This window comes from Vespula pensylvanica, chromosome 3 (genome assembly GCF_014466175.1).
Source record: "Vespula pensylvanica isolate Volc-1 chromosome 3, ASM1446617v1, whole genome shotgun sequence".
Taxonomy (NCBI): Eukaryota; Metazoa; Arthropoda; class Insecta; order Hymenoptera; family Vespidae; genus Vespula; species Vespula pensylvanica.
The window spans coordinates 2,467,474-2,483,091 of NC_057687.1; the positions used below are offsets into that span (position 1 = coordinate 2,467,474).

Sequence of the window (15,618 nt, forward strand, 5' to 3'; positions counted from 1 at the left end):
ATTGTTTGTCAGTTACTTTTCGAGAAATAAACCTTTCTTCAATCGAGAGTAAGATTAAAATTGCGTTGAATTATAGTTCATCGATTGGAAAAAATATAATAATGCATTATTCAAAAGTATAAGTATTCAATTCTTACCTTGACATCGATATTTAAATAAAATATTTTATTTTTATATACAAGAACATGGAGAGATCATTTAATTTATTTTTAAAGAATTTTTGCTTATGCAGATTCATGTATCAACGTTACTATCTATATGAATTTGTTTGTATATAATATATTGTACATTTTGTACATGAATACATATATGTATTTACTTACGCAAAGTTAAATATATATATGGAAAAATATCAGACTCATTGCAGTAAAACAATTTCTTAAAAGCTTGGATTTATTCATATTTGACATTATAAAAAAATACATGTTAATACATGATGTGTGTGTGTGTGTGTGAATGATGCAATATGGTAAAAGTGTTTGTTAGGATAATTTTGAATACTTTATAATTGCTTTTTAACGAATGTTCATTACAATCTATGATAACATCTTCAATTTGCAAATGGCACAATATGGAAACACTTCTACTCTTTTTTTTGTATCGATCACTTTTTGCATATATTTGACATTATTTAAATAAAAATGTACAATCTGTACATTATGACCTTGTGCTTGCTAGTAGTCGCTGATAGTACAATGAGTTTTCTCACTACCACTGACGGAATTAATATTGTACGTTGACTTTTGACTGATACTTATCACTGCTTTTTTCTCACTTGCACCTTAATTATTATATTGTCCTGAACTTTCCTCTGGCTGGCTGCATGGATGGACATTGTATTGCTACAACTAAAATGTACAAGCATTGTCAAGAATTTAGCTTGGAAACAAAGTAGCTTATATCTTAATTTCCTTGTTCTTTATAAAACAAGTTTCGATGTATCGATTGTATATTGGCAAAAAAATTTATATAGTAAATATTGACTATTCAAAATCTACCATTATAACGTACATTAGATTGCGTAGTTCTGAATTGTATAACTTGCTATATGAAGAGCATTTGTGGAAAAGAAAAAAGAATTTTATATATCTGTCATATAGCAATTGTAACATTGTATCGCTATCATTTGCTTTGGTATGGTTTAGATATCCTGTTAATGAAGCTAGTAGATAAATGTTACGAGTACTAAAATAATTTCCTGCATAACATTACATAACAACATTTTTTCCAGCCACATTGAAAAATATGTAATTAAATGTTTGGGCCATGGATGATTGAACGTTAATCATGAATATTTTTTCTTGTTTTTTAGATTAATCAAAAATATCGTCATGTAGCGTGACGGCTTTCTTCTTGTTCTGAAAGTAGTGGAATACCAGTTAAATGTTCGCCATTGTTATTTTCCGTTTCATCTTGCTCCGATAGCAAAGGAACTACTTGTTGATTGTTATTATCTATTTCTGATGGCCGTCTGCTTTGTCCTGGTAAAAAGGACATGGGTATTGTACCGGATGGTGTTGTAGGCGCCGATCGCGATAGCCACCGCTTCGTTTTATTTCTTGAATTTGGCAGTCCTAGTGGCATATACATTTTTCCACGCATTCTTCTTGTTCTATATGATCCAACATCGTTTGGACTTAAAGGCCGTTGCTGTATAGTACCATTTACATTTGTATGCAGAAGTTGAGGTTGATTTTGAGAAGGCAAAAGTGTGGTATGTCCACTAGGTAATTGTGGAAGCTGTTGAATTTTGTCTAGCAACTCGCGTAGCTACAACATTACAAATAGATTTAAATAATGATATTATTGAAGTAAACATCAAATAATATAAATTTTACAGAAATAGCAAAAGCTACTTTATAAAAATATGGAACTGTAATTACCTCTATTGTAGGACTAGTAGCCCTTGGCGGTGAACACGGTGACTGAGCTGCTAAACTCGATATGTCTGATGTTGTTCTATGATTAGCCAACGAAACAACTGATACAACATCTCCATTTTCTTCTCTTTCACATTCAACTGCTGATAATTCATCAACACTGTTATTACAGGAGTATGGTGGTGGAATTATGGTGTTTGCTTCGTTTACAACATTGCACATAAAACTTGAACTCAAAGAATCCAATGTGCTTGCATGAGATAACGATCTAAAATACCGCATTACGAATCCTGATGTTCCCTTTCCATTACTTTCATCGTATCCAATTACTAATGGATATAAATCTGGTTTTGCAGTAACCTGTGCGATGATGTAAAAATATTAGTGAGTCTAACAATATTGAAGTAATAATTTTATTAAAAAAAAAAAAATTAACATACTTCGTTATAAGGAGGTGGTAATGCCTGCACAAAAGAGCTGCAACGACTATAATGTGGTGGTGGATACCAAGGACCTGTAGATGCTCTGTCAGAAGAAGCACAGTCTTCTATTATGGCAGAGCGACGTCGTTTCCATAGCCAGCAGCCAAAAATTGCTGCTAAGGCTAAACCTGAAAGTACTGCTGCCCTGGAAATAACATAAAAATAATATATTGAGAATCAAATCTTTCTTGACCTTTTTAGAAATAAAATAAACATTTATGTTACATACCATAAATACCAGTATGTCCAAATCAGGAAATTAATCATCCCTGACAAGTGAGAGTGTACTTGTGGAAATACTCCGTAACAACAGCCGAAAGAGCAGCAGTATTTGGGAGGAGAGCAACTAAAAAATGATATATCGCTTAACACAAATTTGTTTTGCACATTTCAATAATTTATATAAACGATATTTCATATTACAACTTACACATGCCCCCCATCGCATAGTTTAGAAGAAGCCTTGAAAAATAAAATAAAAATTATTGATTTTTGCTATATATATATATATATATAGAATTTCTTTTATTTAAATAAAAAGATAAGTTTATATCATACACTATAATTTAATCATCTAACACAATATATTAAATCAATATAAAACATTCTCAGTGATGAATCTGATCGTTACTTCACTCCCGTTGCGATGAAGTTTTTTAATAAACAATCTCGAGAGTTTGTCCCTAACTCTTTTGATGTTCCGTCATCTGAATCAAGCCAAAACAATGAACAGACAATCGAGGAAGTATCGTTCACTCGAACATAATAAAGAGAACTTACGTATGAATGAAAAGTACATCGAGTAAGAGTTCATTGTCTAGCAGAACTGTGCGTGAAACCAACGTATTGATCGACGTCAAGTCGAACGGAATACGATAACGAGAGGAGACTCGTGGGTGAGGATATGCACTAAGTTCCTACAAATCTATAGCATGTAACAGCGTTATATGTTTTGGCTGCATCATTATGGAACACTGCGCTGTTCTTACTTGATCAACGAACAGTAGTGTCAGGAGTACGGTCGGCAAAAGCGCATCAAACACGCGGCCTGCAGCTTGCACCATAATTCTAGCACAGACTGCACGCCGTCGCGCTTCGATGTATGCATTTATATATATATCATTATCCTTTTCGTTACATATATAACGTATAATTGTGGAATTGAATACATTCCAATAATATTGTGTGCGTATGGTGCTTATTTCAGCAACCACTTCTTTCTTGAATTCTATATTTCTTAATAAACAATATACATCGATGATGCTTGTTCATTAATTTATAAAATTCTCTTACTTGAAAATAAATGATTGTTTCTTAAAATATAATAATATATTATTTATTTCAGAGATGACGATACCCTATGAACAAATATCAGTATGAACAATTTTAATATAACAATTTATTAATATTATTGCTCCCAAAAAAAAAAAAAAATCTCTTTAAGGCATTCAAAAGAAAAAAGAAAGAAAAGAAACCACGCGAACTGTTTTAAAATTAGCGCGTTGCGAAGTACGTGATGATTGGTTAGATAGTTAATAATTTGATCCACGTTATATCCGACTTTAGCGTCAGCATATCTGATTGGTTGCCGTGTTTTGTTATACGACCGATGTCTTCCATGCGTTGTCGTGGACATCGTAATCGTTCGCTGCTCGCAGTAATACGGCGTGAGTGCGTGAGGTATGTACGTGTGTCGACTTGCGCGTGAGAACAAGAGAACATGCCGTTCGCTGTGAAAAAAGGGCGCGCTTACGAAATGTGACACATTTCATGTAAATGCAAATTAAATCGTATTATGAAGATATCAACGTGACCGATTATCAGATTTCTTTGCAATTTATCGATGAGGCTCGAATTCAACGACGTCATGATTTTCTTTGGTACGACTAGACGACGGTATTACCTTCGAGGAAGATGAGTTTTTCGTGAGGAACCAAAGGTGAGACTAATTTCTTTTATATTCTCCAAGAGAAAAAAAAAGAAATATTTATGATTATTAAATGTTTTGTTTGGAAACGATATTTTCTCCATATATTTAAATACGTGTATAATGATTCATTCAGCGGTTGTCATAGGCGGCATATATATTCATTTAAATATTTTCATCATATATATATAATTAACTATAAATTAATGTATATTATAGTTAGTTACTTATGTTAAATATTTATACCAGTTATATATAATATATATATATTTATTTATTTAAAACGATGAATTTATGTTAGGAAATTTAATTTTTATTAATCAATTTTGGACCATTTGATCAGAACTTGTTTTAAATTAGCTTCTTTTTCTTCGATTGTATGAAAAAATATTTATCGACATGTTGGAGTATAGTTGTCATAGAGTATATAGAAACAAACGTGAGTATGACCCGTTTTATTTCATTCTATCGATAATACCCGACTCGTTCCGCGACTTTAGTCAAGCTATCATTTCCGCTTATTTTTTTTCGTTATAAACTAGTATCTATTTTCTTTTTCTTTTCCTTCTTTTTTTTCTTTTTCTTTTCTTAACAACGTACTTACACGTATATTTCTAAAAAACTTATTTCTTCTCGCCGTGCCATTAATTCGTCAGCATACTTCCGTGAGATAATAATGTTTCATGATAGTGTTTTTAGTTCAGTGTAATCGACAATGGAGTAAACTTCCTTGCTTACAAGCAATACCAGTCAAAATGATTAGTTCCGATACATAATACATAATACATTGTTACTGCAAAATATTCTTACAAGATATATTTCACTATCCTGTCCTTCCCTGTATGAAATTTTGTTTCATTGATCCGATCTTTAATCGAATTGTGTAACTCATTGGATCGTGAAACCATTTAACTAGATCGAACCATTAACGTTAGATGGATAGATAGAGAGAGGGAGAGAGAGGGAGAGAGAGAGAGAGAAGTAACACAAGAATTTCACGATAATCGATAATCGAAAAACTAACATTAATGACACATACAATGATGATCGTAAAATTATATGTTAGAAATTTTATAATGACAGAAGTTTAACTTCGCATTTTTAATCTAGTATAATACACACACACGCACACAGAGGTGATATTTTTTTACACATTAGCAAAGAATTATTGAATAAAGATCTATAAAATAAAAAAAAAGAACACAATATTTTTTATGACGATATTTCATTTATAGGATCGCGTGGGTGTCGTGGACAGTAAGGTAGACGCATTGCTGCCAGGTGTAAAATAAAAGCGGGAGTAACCCTCCGGTTTCAAAGTGCGTCCAAGCAGAACGCAACTCGGGCTTTTCTCTCTCTCTCTCTCTCTCTCTCTCTCTCTCTCTCTCTCTCTCTCTCTCTTTTTCTCATCACAATGTCAGCTGGCCCACTCGTTTGTTAGTTCTTTTGTGTTTCGTCGACCGCGACTGGAACGTCGCACGGTATAACTCTCGTCAAACATATTGGTTATTACCATAAGAATTTTTCGTCCGCGTTTGTCCCCGCTTTCTCTCTCTTTCTTTTCTTCTTTCTTCTTTCCTTCTCGGTAATGGACTACATCCGACGACTTTTCTATAGAATTAGCATATTTTTATACATACTAAAGCAAAATAAAAGAAATACCATCGTCTTTTCTTTCTTTTCATGTAAAAAAAAATGTAGCAACGATCTCGTATTTGATCGGATAAATAAGTTTAATAATAAAAATGAAACAAGGGAGTGTACGAGTAATGCTCCAAGAACGCTGGAAGAAAATAAGATGCTATTTAAGATAATGTTCGACTGGTCAGAACGATCCACAATGGTCCTGTTATTACACGAATGTAATCTTGTGTGTGAGCGGGCCCTTTAAAAAGTATAATAAAAATTTTGTAGGATAAAAAATTATCAATGTTTCAACCATGAAATTACCACGAGGACAAACGTTTTTATCTCTTTTCTTCTGTTTTTTTTTTTACTTCCTTTCTTTTTCTTTTTCTTTTTTTCTTTTTTACCTATCTCTTGCTCTTTTTCTACCTCTTTGTTTGCGAACACACGCAAGAAGTTATAAATTTTATGATTTATTTACTTTGTTTGTAGCTAACATACAGAGAGTAAAAAAAGATAGAGTGAGGGTTATTTGAGAGATAGAAGAGAGTAGAAGAACGCCGGGTTATTATAACCGACCGAATGACTTACGGTTGTGTGCATGCCAGTGACGTGTAGTCATCGTTCAATGGTTGATGGCGATAGCCCTTTGCTTGGACCCTATACTTAGTGGATAATCGACGCAATATACTGCACTTATTAGCGTTATAATAAGGCTTATGTCGAATCAAAAGAATTTTTAAAGTTCCCTTATTCGTTTCGTAAGTGGTAACTCTTTGTTGTCCTTCTCCTCTTCTTCCTCTTCCTCGTATAAACGATTTTTGGTTAATATATTCATAAAGATGGTAATGTTCATTGCAGATACTTACGCTCGTCTCAGGCATACTTTTCTATGGAATTTACGTAAACGTAAATTATAGACGTTACGTTTATTCTATTCCTGATAATCAATTATCTTGTTTAAGTTAGTGGTATATTGTGATTAAATTATTTTTTCTTCCGATGACGAAACATTCTTTTATGATAATTATTTAAAAAGTATACAAAGAATAGGGAGCGTTGAAATTCGAAATAGTTATAGGTAATCTCATCGGGGGATGTAGCTCAGTGGTAGAGCGTTCGCTTTGCATGTGAAAGGCCCCGGGTTCGATCCCCGGCATCTCCAATTTTTTTTTTATTTTTTTCTCTGTTCAAATTTAGAAAGAATTTCGATCGACGACGGATATACAGTTACAGTTAATTTTCTTTTTTTTTTTTTAATGATATAATTCTTTTTACTCATTCATCGTCAAGAAGATAGTTTACTATTAAAATCTGTAGTATTACATATTGCGATAAAAGGAATGGTTCTATTTTTTCCCTTTCTTCTTTTTTCTTTTTGTTTTTTTTTTTTTTTTTCTTTAAGTTTCTTCGATATGCTGCAGTTTAGCGATGTCAAGTACCTGTAAAACTTTCTTTTACGGACTGATGATGCAACGGCATATGGTACGACACGTGCTGCGGAATAACAACCGGCTTTGCTCATACGTCATTACGCACGGAAAAGCAACGTGCAAGGGGAGGAACGATCGGATAGGGTTAGTCCTCTAGACTCTGCCGCGTTCACTCTGCCTTTGTAAAGGAAGGGTTCACTTATATATCTATTCATGTACGTATGTACATACGTAAAGTATACTTAACGCACGTGTGGCCGACTATGCTTCGCATATAACATCCTTGTGTTTCATTGAAACGACAGAAACGAAATAGTTCCTTAATTAATCACCATCTGACCAATTATAGAAAACATTGAACTGGAACGAATTTGAGTATTGTAAAATAATCTAGACCCTTTCGTTTAATGGTATTTTTTTCTATTAGATCAATCTGATAAATATTATGTTAGTTCTCGTTAACATTTAATTCTATTGTGGCATGATGCGTTGATATACTTTTAACAAGATTATCGTATCAATTAATTGCCTTCGTTGGAATGTTTTAGATTGACAGAACACTTTTGATTGAGATAAATCATAGAATCTAATTACAACAGTGGCTAGTTTTTTCCTTAACATTTTTATTAACGTCGATTGAAACAATTCGTTTGGATTTTATTTAGTTTGAGAATAAAAACAAAAAGAAACATTTCTTTCCTTTTTAATCGTTCGACGTGTCATTACACATGAACGATATAGTTTATTTCGAGTGTAAGGAGAGAAGGCAACCATAGAAGTATGATGAGGAGAAATTAGCTATTAGTCGCTTCAGTTAACTTATTGGCGCTTACGGTTACGACTCCTCATGGCTCACATTCCGTTTGATATATTCTAATGGATCGATGAGGAATCGAATTCCCTTTTTTTCCGTTTAATTCGTTTGTGCACACCAACATTTAAGTACTCCACCTTATTTAAATGAAAGATAGTTAATTGCAATCGTAGTAACAAGAAATGTAAAGAAAAAAAAAAGAAGGAAAAAGAAAAGCTTGGAAGGTTTCTTCAATGACAAAAGCGTATCTTTACTTTGTGAAGGTATGCCATGGAAAAGTTCTTTGTTAACTACATTGAAATGCTAGTTGAGTACACAATCCTGTTACTAATGTGCAGTGCGTCATCCCGAAACACCTTTCTAAGAATGCTGTTGGGTTGTACCTTGCGGATATATAAAATTGATTGAATTTACGATGATCGTTATAAATTTCTAATCAGAATATCGAACATATGGAGAAAATAAACGTACGTGTGTATATGCGCGCGCACATACTGCATAATTATACAAATATAATAATGTCGAATAACGACGATTGCATGATTGAAAATACATCTAAAATTCGTTTTCTTTTCAAACGAAATTCTTCATGCTTGGACTACGGTTGTAAAAGATCTACGCCAACCGATGACGTCAGATGCTTGGTTGGGATCAATCGGAAAGTCAAGTCGCGATAATTGCAACAATCGCGCGGATACATTACGAGCAGACTCATCGCTCGTTCACTTTTAGTCGATCTGTGTCTGCTTTTTTTTTCCTTTCTCCCTTTCTCTCTTTTGTGTAATGCAACTGAAAATGCACTTTCATAAACAAATTTTATGTCGACAGCCATTGACAGGAGAATAAGTTAATGAACGTAATTCAAATTGGATCGTCAAAATTGTAGATGCATCGTGATGCAATATTAATCCATTTAACGATCATACAGATCATCGTGGGAGCGTCAGACTTTTTCAATACCCACATTCGATGAACGTTTCATTGGTATTTCGAATCGAGTTAGCAAAGAGAAGAAAAACTAATCGTTTAACGGGGACACAATAATTGGCAATCCGACGGCCAACGTAGCTCGCTAAATCATTAATTATCTCTGGAAGCGAACCTTTTACCCTTGTGAAATACGTATAAACTTATACGATTCTGACTGATCGAAGTGTTCCATAAAATATAATGAATAAAACATTCGCGGATAAGCGCGACATTTTAAACTCGCGGAGTATATTGAGTCGATACATACTTTTCTTCTTTTGCTTTACCTTCGAATTCTGCATTAAGAATTATGCATCTTGATCGAGTTATTCGAGGAAAATCAATTCCCTCGATAAAATTAATCTGGAAAACTGATCGAATCGATTTCTTTCTTTCAGATGGAGAATCAAGGCTTCGAGGGAGAGCAATATCGTAATAACGGAAAGAGTTCTTTTATTCACACAGATTCCGCGATATATCCTGACGCTCACGTTTACGAGGACATCGGTCCAAGTCGCGAGGAATTCTGTAGAATATCTTCCGGCTTCCTCGAAGAGTCAGCTCGTTCAAGAGTCGAACAGAATGGTCATTCATTTATAACTTCGAACTTTGAAAACGATGCGGCTGAAGGAATTCGATCGGAATCTTCTCAGTCGATTTATTTCCAACGAAATTTAACGTTGCCTTTTCGCCGAGGACTTTTATCGTCAACTTCGTTTCCTTCGACGAGTTACTCCATATGGGAAAAGAGATGGAAAAGTAGCAAAGAAAGGAAGGATCGTTCGTTGGAAAGAAATTTTTCCGATGATCCATGTTCACAGGAAGATAATGGGAATAAAAATTGTGCGTTATCGCGATTGCGAGAAGAGGATTATGTCAGGGCAAGTGAAAAACGCAGGAGGAAGGATTGTAAGCATTGTAGAAACAAAGGTAACTCTGTAAATTCCGAGAGTCAGGAGAAGATAAACGCGAGCGATGAAAAAGGTAAAGAACCATCAGGCTCGTGTCCATCGAACGAAACGATCCGTTCCCAACACAATGACAAGTTCCTTCCGCTTTGTCATTCATTGTGCAAGACTACTGAAGAATGCATGGAGTCTACGGGACAAAATTCTTCTTCCATTGCGATATTTTCGATCTCGCAGAAGGTTCAACGGCAAGAGCAACAGCAACAACATCATCGTCGCCATTATCACGAACAGCAGCACTTACCATCGAGAGCACTCGAGTACCTGCACTACGATAGAAACGACGTTGAGACGAAGCTCGCCCATGTGGTGGAGACTAGCGAAGACAAAGCGCTCATTATATCAGAGAGAAATCAACCAAATATGAGGATAAATTCGATATACACGCAAGATCATTGGTATGCCAAGGAACCTTCGATATTTTTTACGGATCTTAAGGAAACAAGTGCTTTTCAGGTGAGCAATACACGTTAATTTCGTTGAAGAATTTTTATTAAATCCACATTTATCATTGTCTTACTTATAAATTCTTGTCCTATTTAAAATACTTGATGGGCTCTTATACAAGGCTCAATACTTGCATCTTTAGAAGTAACTATCAATCATCGTTGATAAAAACAGTTTAATAAAGTCGATTGACTGTAGAAAACGAAATAGGAAAGCGTTACAGGTAAAAAAGTAGCCACTTCGACGTATGGAAGAGTTCCAAAGTAATGCACCATTTCTGTAGAAATTTGAAATTAATTCGACAGTTCACCGCAGTGTGGCGCAAGATGGTACGTCATTCTCGAAAGCAAAATGGTTTCTATTCGGAATAAGTTCGAGGTCGTTGGAAAGCAAAGCATACTTACCTGGCGCAGAGGTTACCGTGATCAAGAAGGCGGTTCCTCCAGGGCGAGGCTTTTCCATTGCACTACGGTTAGGCTGACCCTTGCGAATATCCCTAATGTGGATATCTCGGGCGTATAATTTTTGGTAGTCGGGACTGCGTTCGCGCTGTCCCGGATAATGAGATATCTAAACAAAATTATTTAATTCTAGGGAAAGTGAGAAAACAAAAAACGGTAAAGTGATAAAAAACTTAACACGATTATATTTTTGGTGTTCTCGTAATTATTATTTCTTCTTCGAGTCTATCAAATAGAGTTCAAAAATCTCTTAATGTACACATATCTTTCTCGGTAACGGGGGGAGGAGGAGGAGGAGAGACAGCGTTGTTCATTTTATTTCTTCCGTGAATTAGATCCCGCGTAGCTATATTTATACTCCAGACTCTTGGCATGGCAAAAGCGGCCAGAGGGGGGCGGGGTTAATTGCAGTTTTGAAAACGATCTCTCCATCCATGCCTATAACCCCACCACCACCACTACTTACTACTTTCTTACTCATCTCACAAAGACTGACTCTCTGTGCTTTTATGAATCGACGCTCTGTTATTATCGATAACAAATTACGATTAGTAATATGCTTGGATAACTCTTTTCAATCATCTTTGGTTATTAATGAGAACGGTATTGCAACATTTTTAGGGTGTTTTATATTTAATCAAGAATCTCCTCTCCCGTTTACGTTCCTCGAGGGATATATTAGTTTTAATACGAATAACGAAAAGATTTGAGGGTCTTGTGGCTTCTTCTTTGTCACGTGTTACGAGGGTTGCATTTAGCGCATCAAGCACAAAAGTGGTTCATAGCGTTACATCAGTATTGCACACGTGCACGGTCCTCGTGCCAAGTCTACTAATGGCACAGCGGGAGATTTTCTGGAAGGCTTGTCGAGCGTTGATAAGCAAATTATTATCTGCCATTTAATTTCTATCTTCAAAGCCATTTCTCATGAGTTAAGAACGTCTAGAAGACGAAATCATCTATTAACACTTATTAATACGATTAACGATGTCCATATAACATGCTAATTATAATAATTCATCTATACGTAATGAATTAGTGAAGAAAAATATAAAATTATCAGACATGTGCGTGTATCAGTTTTGATAAAAAAAAAAAATTGGTAAACAAATGGAGCTAAGAAAAAATAAAAATAATAAATAAATAAATAAATAAATATGTACGTATACACACGCGCACGCACACACACATGCCGGTATTATCCTATAAAGTCAATGCCGTGTGCTTGCACGGTTTCAGTCTGTAAAATTTACACGCGACAGTCGTCCGGTCGATTCTTGACCGAAGAAGATGTGGCCGCTTTAGATCGACTCTTTGCTCGCAAAGAAACGAAACGGAGCGGAAGTGGAAAATATCTATCTATAGCCAGACAGAAGTGTGGGCTGTGCGTCTGGCGCTCCAAAAGCACGTTGGCTCATCGACGGCCGTGCAAAACTTAAATGTCCATCGGTTCGCTTGTGTACAGTTTATACGATGTTAAAAGTGAAAATCGCAGTTTGGGAATATTCGGTCGATCTCGATAATCAAAAAACGATCTAAAGAAAAAGACAAAAAAGCAAAAGAAAAGGAACAAGCGAAATCTTTGTCGAAATATCGTGTGAATTTGTAGTTGGGGAGAGAATGCAGTATCGATGGCCGAGCTCAAGGTGCAGTGTGTGTGTGTGTGATTTGTATTTTGATATTATATATATTATACAAGTTTCGCGTTATACGTTTTACAATGATATTGTTTCGTCGTTCAGATTAATTCATTAATCGATTCGTTTTTTAATTTTTTCTCCATTGTCTTGTTCTTTCAGAGGGCTTATTCCCTCCCAGTACGAATGCAAACTCCTACCTCGCAAAATCGGGTTAACTTGCGAAGAAGTGTCCGTGGCGAACCACCACCGGATCCAGCAAGACTTCACAAACATCATCGCGGATGGACGTTACATCTCGCACGACCGCTCGAAGGATCTGGCTGTAATAGATCTTTGATCTTTTTATTGATCCTCATATTGATACTTCTCGGAGTAGGTGCTGGTGCTCTTTATATCGTCTTTGGTTAGTTCGATTATCTTCTAGTGAATAGATTATTTTATTATTTATTATTTAACGCGTACTTACATCGAATGATAAGAATGTGCTTCTTATTGATCGGCGCACGTTATTAACATCTTTTATAGTTAAAAGAAAGAAAGAAAGAAAAGAAAAGAAAAAAAAAAAACAAAAAGACGAAGAAGATATATGGTAAATCCACGCTTTGATTCGACGAAGCGTACCAATTGCTCGTACGAGATGAATTTAACCGCTGGGTCAACAGAATGTTTCCTTTAACTACCTCTCCTCTTATTTGTTTCCTTCTTTTTTCATCTTGAACGCGTGATCAAGTTAAAGTACAGTCAGCCGAAAGTATATATTAGATACTTATTTCTTAACTTCGTCGTGTATATATTTCGAAAAATTGTTGATTGATATCTTGAAGAATAATATATTCTACGTAACTTTCTTTCTCGATTATACTTTTAGAACCGCAGAAATTACAAATTATTCAACTTTATCTGAAATCGTCGAGTGGAAATTCATCGATGCAAAACGTCACGTCCGAGGAGTCTTTCAGTCAGGTTTTCTCAAACGAGTCGAAGAACGACGTGCCGACGAGAACACCGACGACGAGCACCATTCACATGGCCGATGTATTTTTAAACGTCGACCTATCGTTCCCCGATGATACTCCATTGCTGATCACGAAAACGGAAACGGAAGCATCGAACGTTGTCCATGCGAATACTAATTCAACCAGATATTGCGATGACTGCTTGAGTGGAGAGGTCTGCGTTGGTTTGGTAGATGAAGAAGTGCCTATTTGTAGAATCGGTCTGGATCCTGAAGACCCAACAGGATGTGCTGGTCTGTGTCTTATCAACAAGCAAAGATGTCATCGTCTTGACGTCGATGCTTTTAGGTACACATAATAGAAAAAAAATTTTTCGGAACTAAACGTTCTTCTATTTTGATCGTTAATTTAAGAAAGAAAAAATATACACGTCCATCTACTCTTATTTTTATACGTATTTTTCTTTTTTCATTTTCGTTTTCTTTGTAATTTCTTTTCGAAGATGCGTAGAGATAGAGCACTACTGTCTAGACGACGAGTGGACTTGCGTGAATACACTTTGTATTCCCATGGAAAAACGTTGCGACGGTCATATGAACTGTTACGATCACTCAGACGAGTACAATTGCGGTGGGTATAATAAGATATAGTATTGGTTTAAACTCGAGTATTTCTTCGTTTCACTTGAAAACGTGCCGTGTTTTACCATATTACCCCAGTTTCCTTGTGATCTACAAATTTCTCCTTATCGGCTTGCCTGGTTTTACATTGTTTGTTTGCGAGGCTTCTGCTCTTCCTATCTTTCATTCCTATGATTCATCTTATTATAAGATATTACGATATTATTTTCAATTTTTTATGCGGTATTATTTCTTTTTAGTCTGCAATTCAGAGACGCATTTTCAGTGCGGCAACGATACTTCTTGTCTACCATTGGAAAGGAGATGCGATGGTAGAATAGATTGCTGGGATGCTACCGATGAAATTAATTGCACCTTAGGTAAGTAATTTTTTTTTAATTCATCCTACATGAAAGAATAAATGTATGTGCGTGTGTATGGGCGCGCGCGCGCGACAGATTATGTGCACAAATTCATTATTTCTTACGGAGCTTAATTTGAAAATTCGATAAAAGTGACAATACGTAATCGTTGAACTCTCAGATTAGTACTTCGTACAATCACATGTAAGAATAAACGCTTGCGTAGTTTTGTATGTAATTAGTATTAACGACATATGTAACATTGTCGTTACGATATTTGTTGCGTTATATCTCGTAGTTCTATTGAAATCTAATCTTCTTATCATGTCAAAATAATTGTATGTTCCTGATTAGTTTTATATATATATATATATAATTTTTTTGTATGATATATATATATTTCACCATGTTTTTTGTTTTCTTCTTCGTAGGTCATAATCTTGGTCGGTGTGAGTACATATCGGTATCTTGAATGCACGAAAACTTTCGCATGTAAATCAATGTAGCACTTGATATAACATTGATATTTAGCTTTTTTTTGCTTGACTCTATTTAACGGCGATCTAAACTAAAGTTTAAAATAACATTATGATTAGATATTTATTTGTTAATCGTTCAATGGTAATTAACGAATGATATTTACCTTAGCTTGCCCGTTGGAAAGCGAATTTACATGCAGTAACGGGCAATGTATATTAAGGGCTCGATTTTGCGATGGATTGGTCGACTGTGCCGATGGATCGGACGAGCCACATGGATGCGAGGGTCGATGCAATAAGCATGAATTCACATGCCAGTAAATTTATATCTCAAGTTTGTTTATAAAAGAAAATTTTCTTTTTTATCGCACGCAGTTCTAAGTTTTATATTTTTTCAGAAATAATAGATGCATTGCAAAAGGTGCAAAATGTAATGGAATTGATGATTGCGGAGACTATAGTGACGAAAGACATTGCAAGGATCATGTTATGTAGCATTTATAAATGATGATAAAATTTACAATGAGCAAAAAAAAATTGATACATATACAGTA

The 15,618-nt window shown here is 35.1% G+C and overlaps 2 protein-coding genes and 2 non-coding genes across 6 annotated transcripts; 3 read left to right on the top strand and 1 right to left on the bottom strand.

The window, feature by feature from the left end:
- Nucleotides 1–482: 482 nt before the first annotated feature.
- LOC122627742 lies at nt 483–3,445 on the bottom strand. 2 transcript variants are annotated; one of them, XM_043809182.1, is made up of 6 exons: nt 3,352–3,445; nt 2,793–2,824; nt 2,592–2,708; nt 2,321–2,507; nt 1,884–2,240; nt 483–1,770 (listed from the first exon to the last, which is right to left on the bottom strand). In XM_043809182.1, exons 1-6 carry the CDS (start codon nt 3,424–3,426, stop codon nt 1,330–1,332), a joined length of 1,209 nt encoding a protein of 402 aa, XP_043665117.1. In that variant the 5' UTR covers nt 3,427–3,445; the 3' UTR covers nt 483–1,329. The 2 variants fall into 2 exon arrangements, with proteins under 2 accessions (XP_043665117.1, XP_043665118.1); XM_043809183.1 differs by having other exon boundaries at nt 3,143–3,441.
- Nucleotides 3,446–4,006: 561 nt separating this feature from the next.
- On the top strand, nt 4,007–15,604 carry LOC122627884. Of its 2 annotated transcripts, XM_043809500.1 has the most exons (9): nt 4,007–4,301; nt 9,530–10,555; nt 12,807–13,050; nt 13,516–13,951; nt 14,106–14,233; nt 14,484–14,603; nt 15,017–15,034; nt 15,234–15,381; nt 15,463–15,604. In XM_043809500.1, the coding sequence occupies exons 2-9, from the start codon at nt 9,530–9,532 to the stop codon at nt 15,557–15,559; spliced, it is 2,217 nt and encodes a 738-aa protein (XP_043665435.1). In that variant the 5' UTR covers nt 4,007–4,301; the 3' UTR covers nt 15,560–15,604. The 2 variants fall into 2 exon arrangements, with proteins under 2 accessions (XP_043665435.1, XP_043665436.1); XM_043809501.1 differs by lacking the exon at nt 15,017–15,034.
- On the top strand, nt 7,009–7,080 carry Trnaa-ugc. Its single transcript has one exon. It is a non-coding gene; the product is annotated as a tRNA-Ala (tRNA).
- LOC122628246 lies at nt 10,943–11,104 on the top strand. Its single transcript, XR_006326992.1, has one exon. It is a non-coding gene; the product is annotated as a U1 spliceosomal RNA (small nuclear RNA).
- Nucleotides 15,605–15,618: the final 14 nt, after the last annotated feature.

Coding starts and splice junctions, on each gene's coding strand:
- LOC122627884 (XM_043809500.1), top strand. CDS start 9,530: ATGGAGAATCAAGGCTTCGAGGGAGAGCAATATCGTAATAACGGAAAG. Junction 13,051..13,515: donor TGCTCTTTATATCGTCTTTG/GTTAGTTCGATT, acceptor TTATACTTTTAG/AACCGCAGAAATTACAAATT. Junction 15,382..15,462: donor AAGCATGAATTCACATGCCA/GTAAATTTATAT, acceptor ATATTTTTTCAG/AAATAATAGATGCATTGCAA.
- LOC122627742 (XM_043809182.1), bottom strand. CDS start 3,426: ATGGTGCAAGCTGCAGGCCGCGTGTTTGATGCGCTTTTGCCGACCGTA. Junction 2,825..3,351: donor CACTACTGTTCGTTGATCAA/GTAAGAACAGCG, acceptor TTATTTTTCAAG/GCTTCTTCTAAACTATGCGA. Junction 1,771..1,883: donor CTACTAGTCCTACAATAGAG/GTAATTACAGTT, acceptor GTAATGTTGTAG/CTACGCGAGTTGCTAGACAA.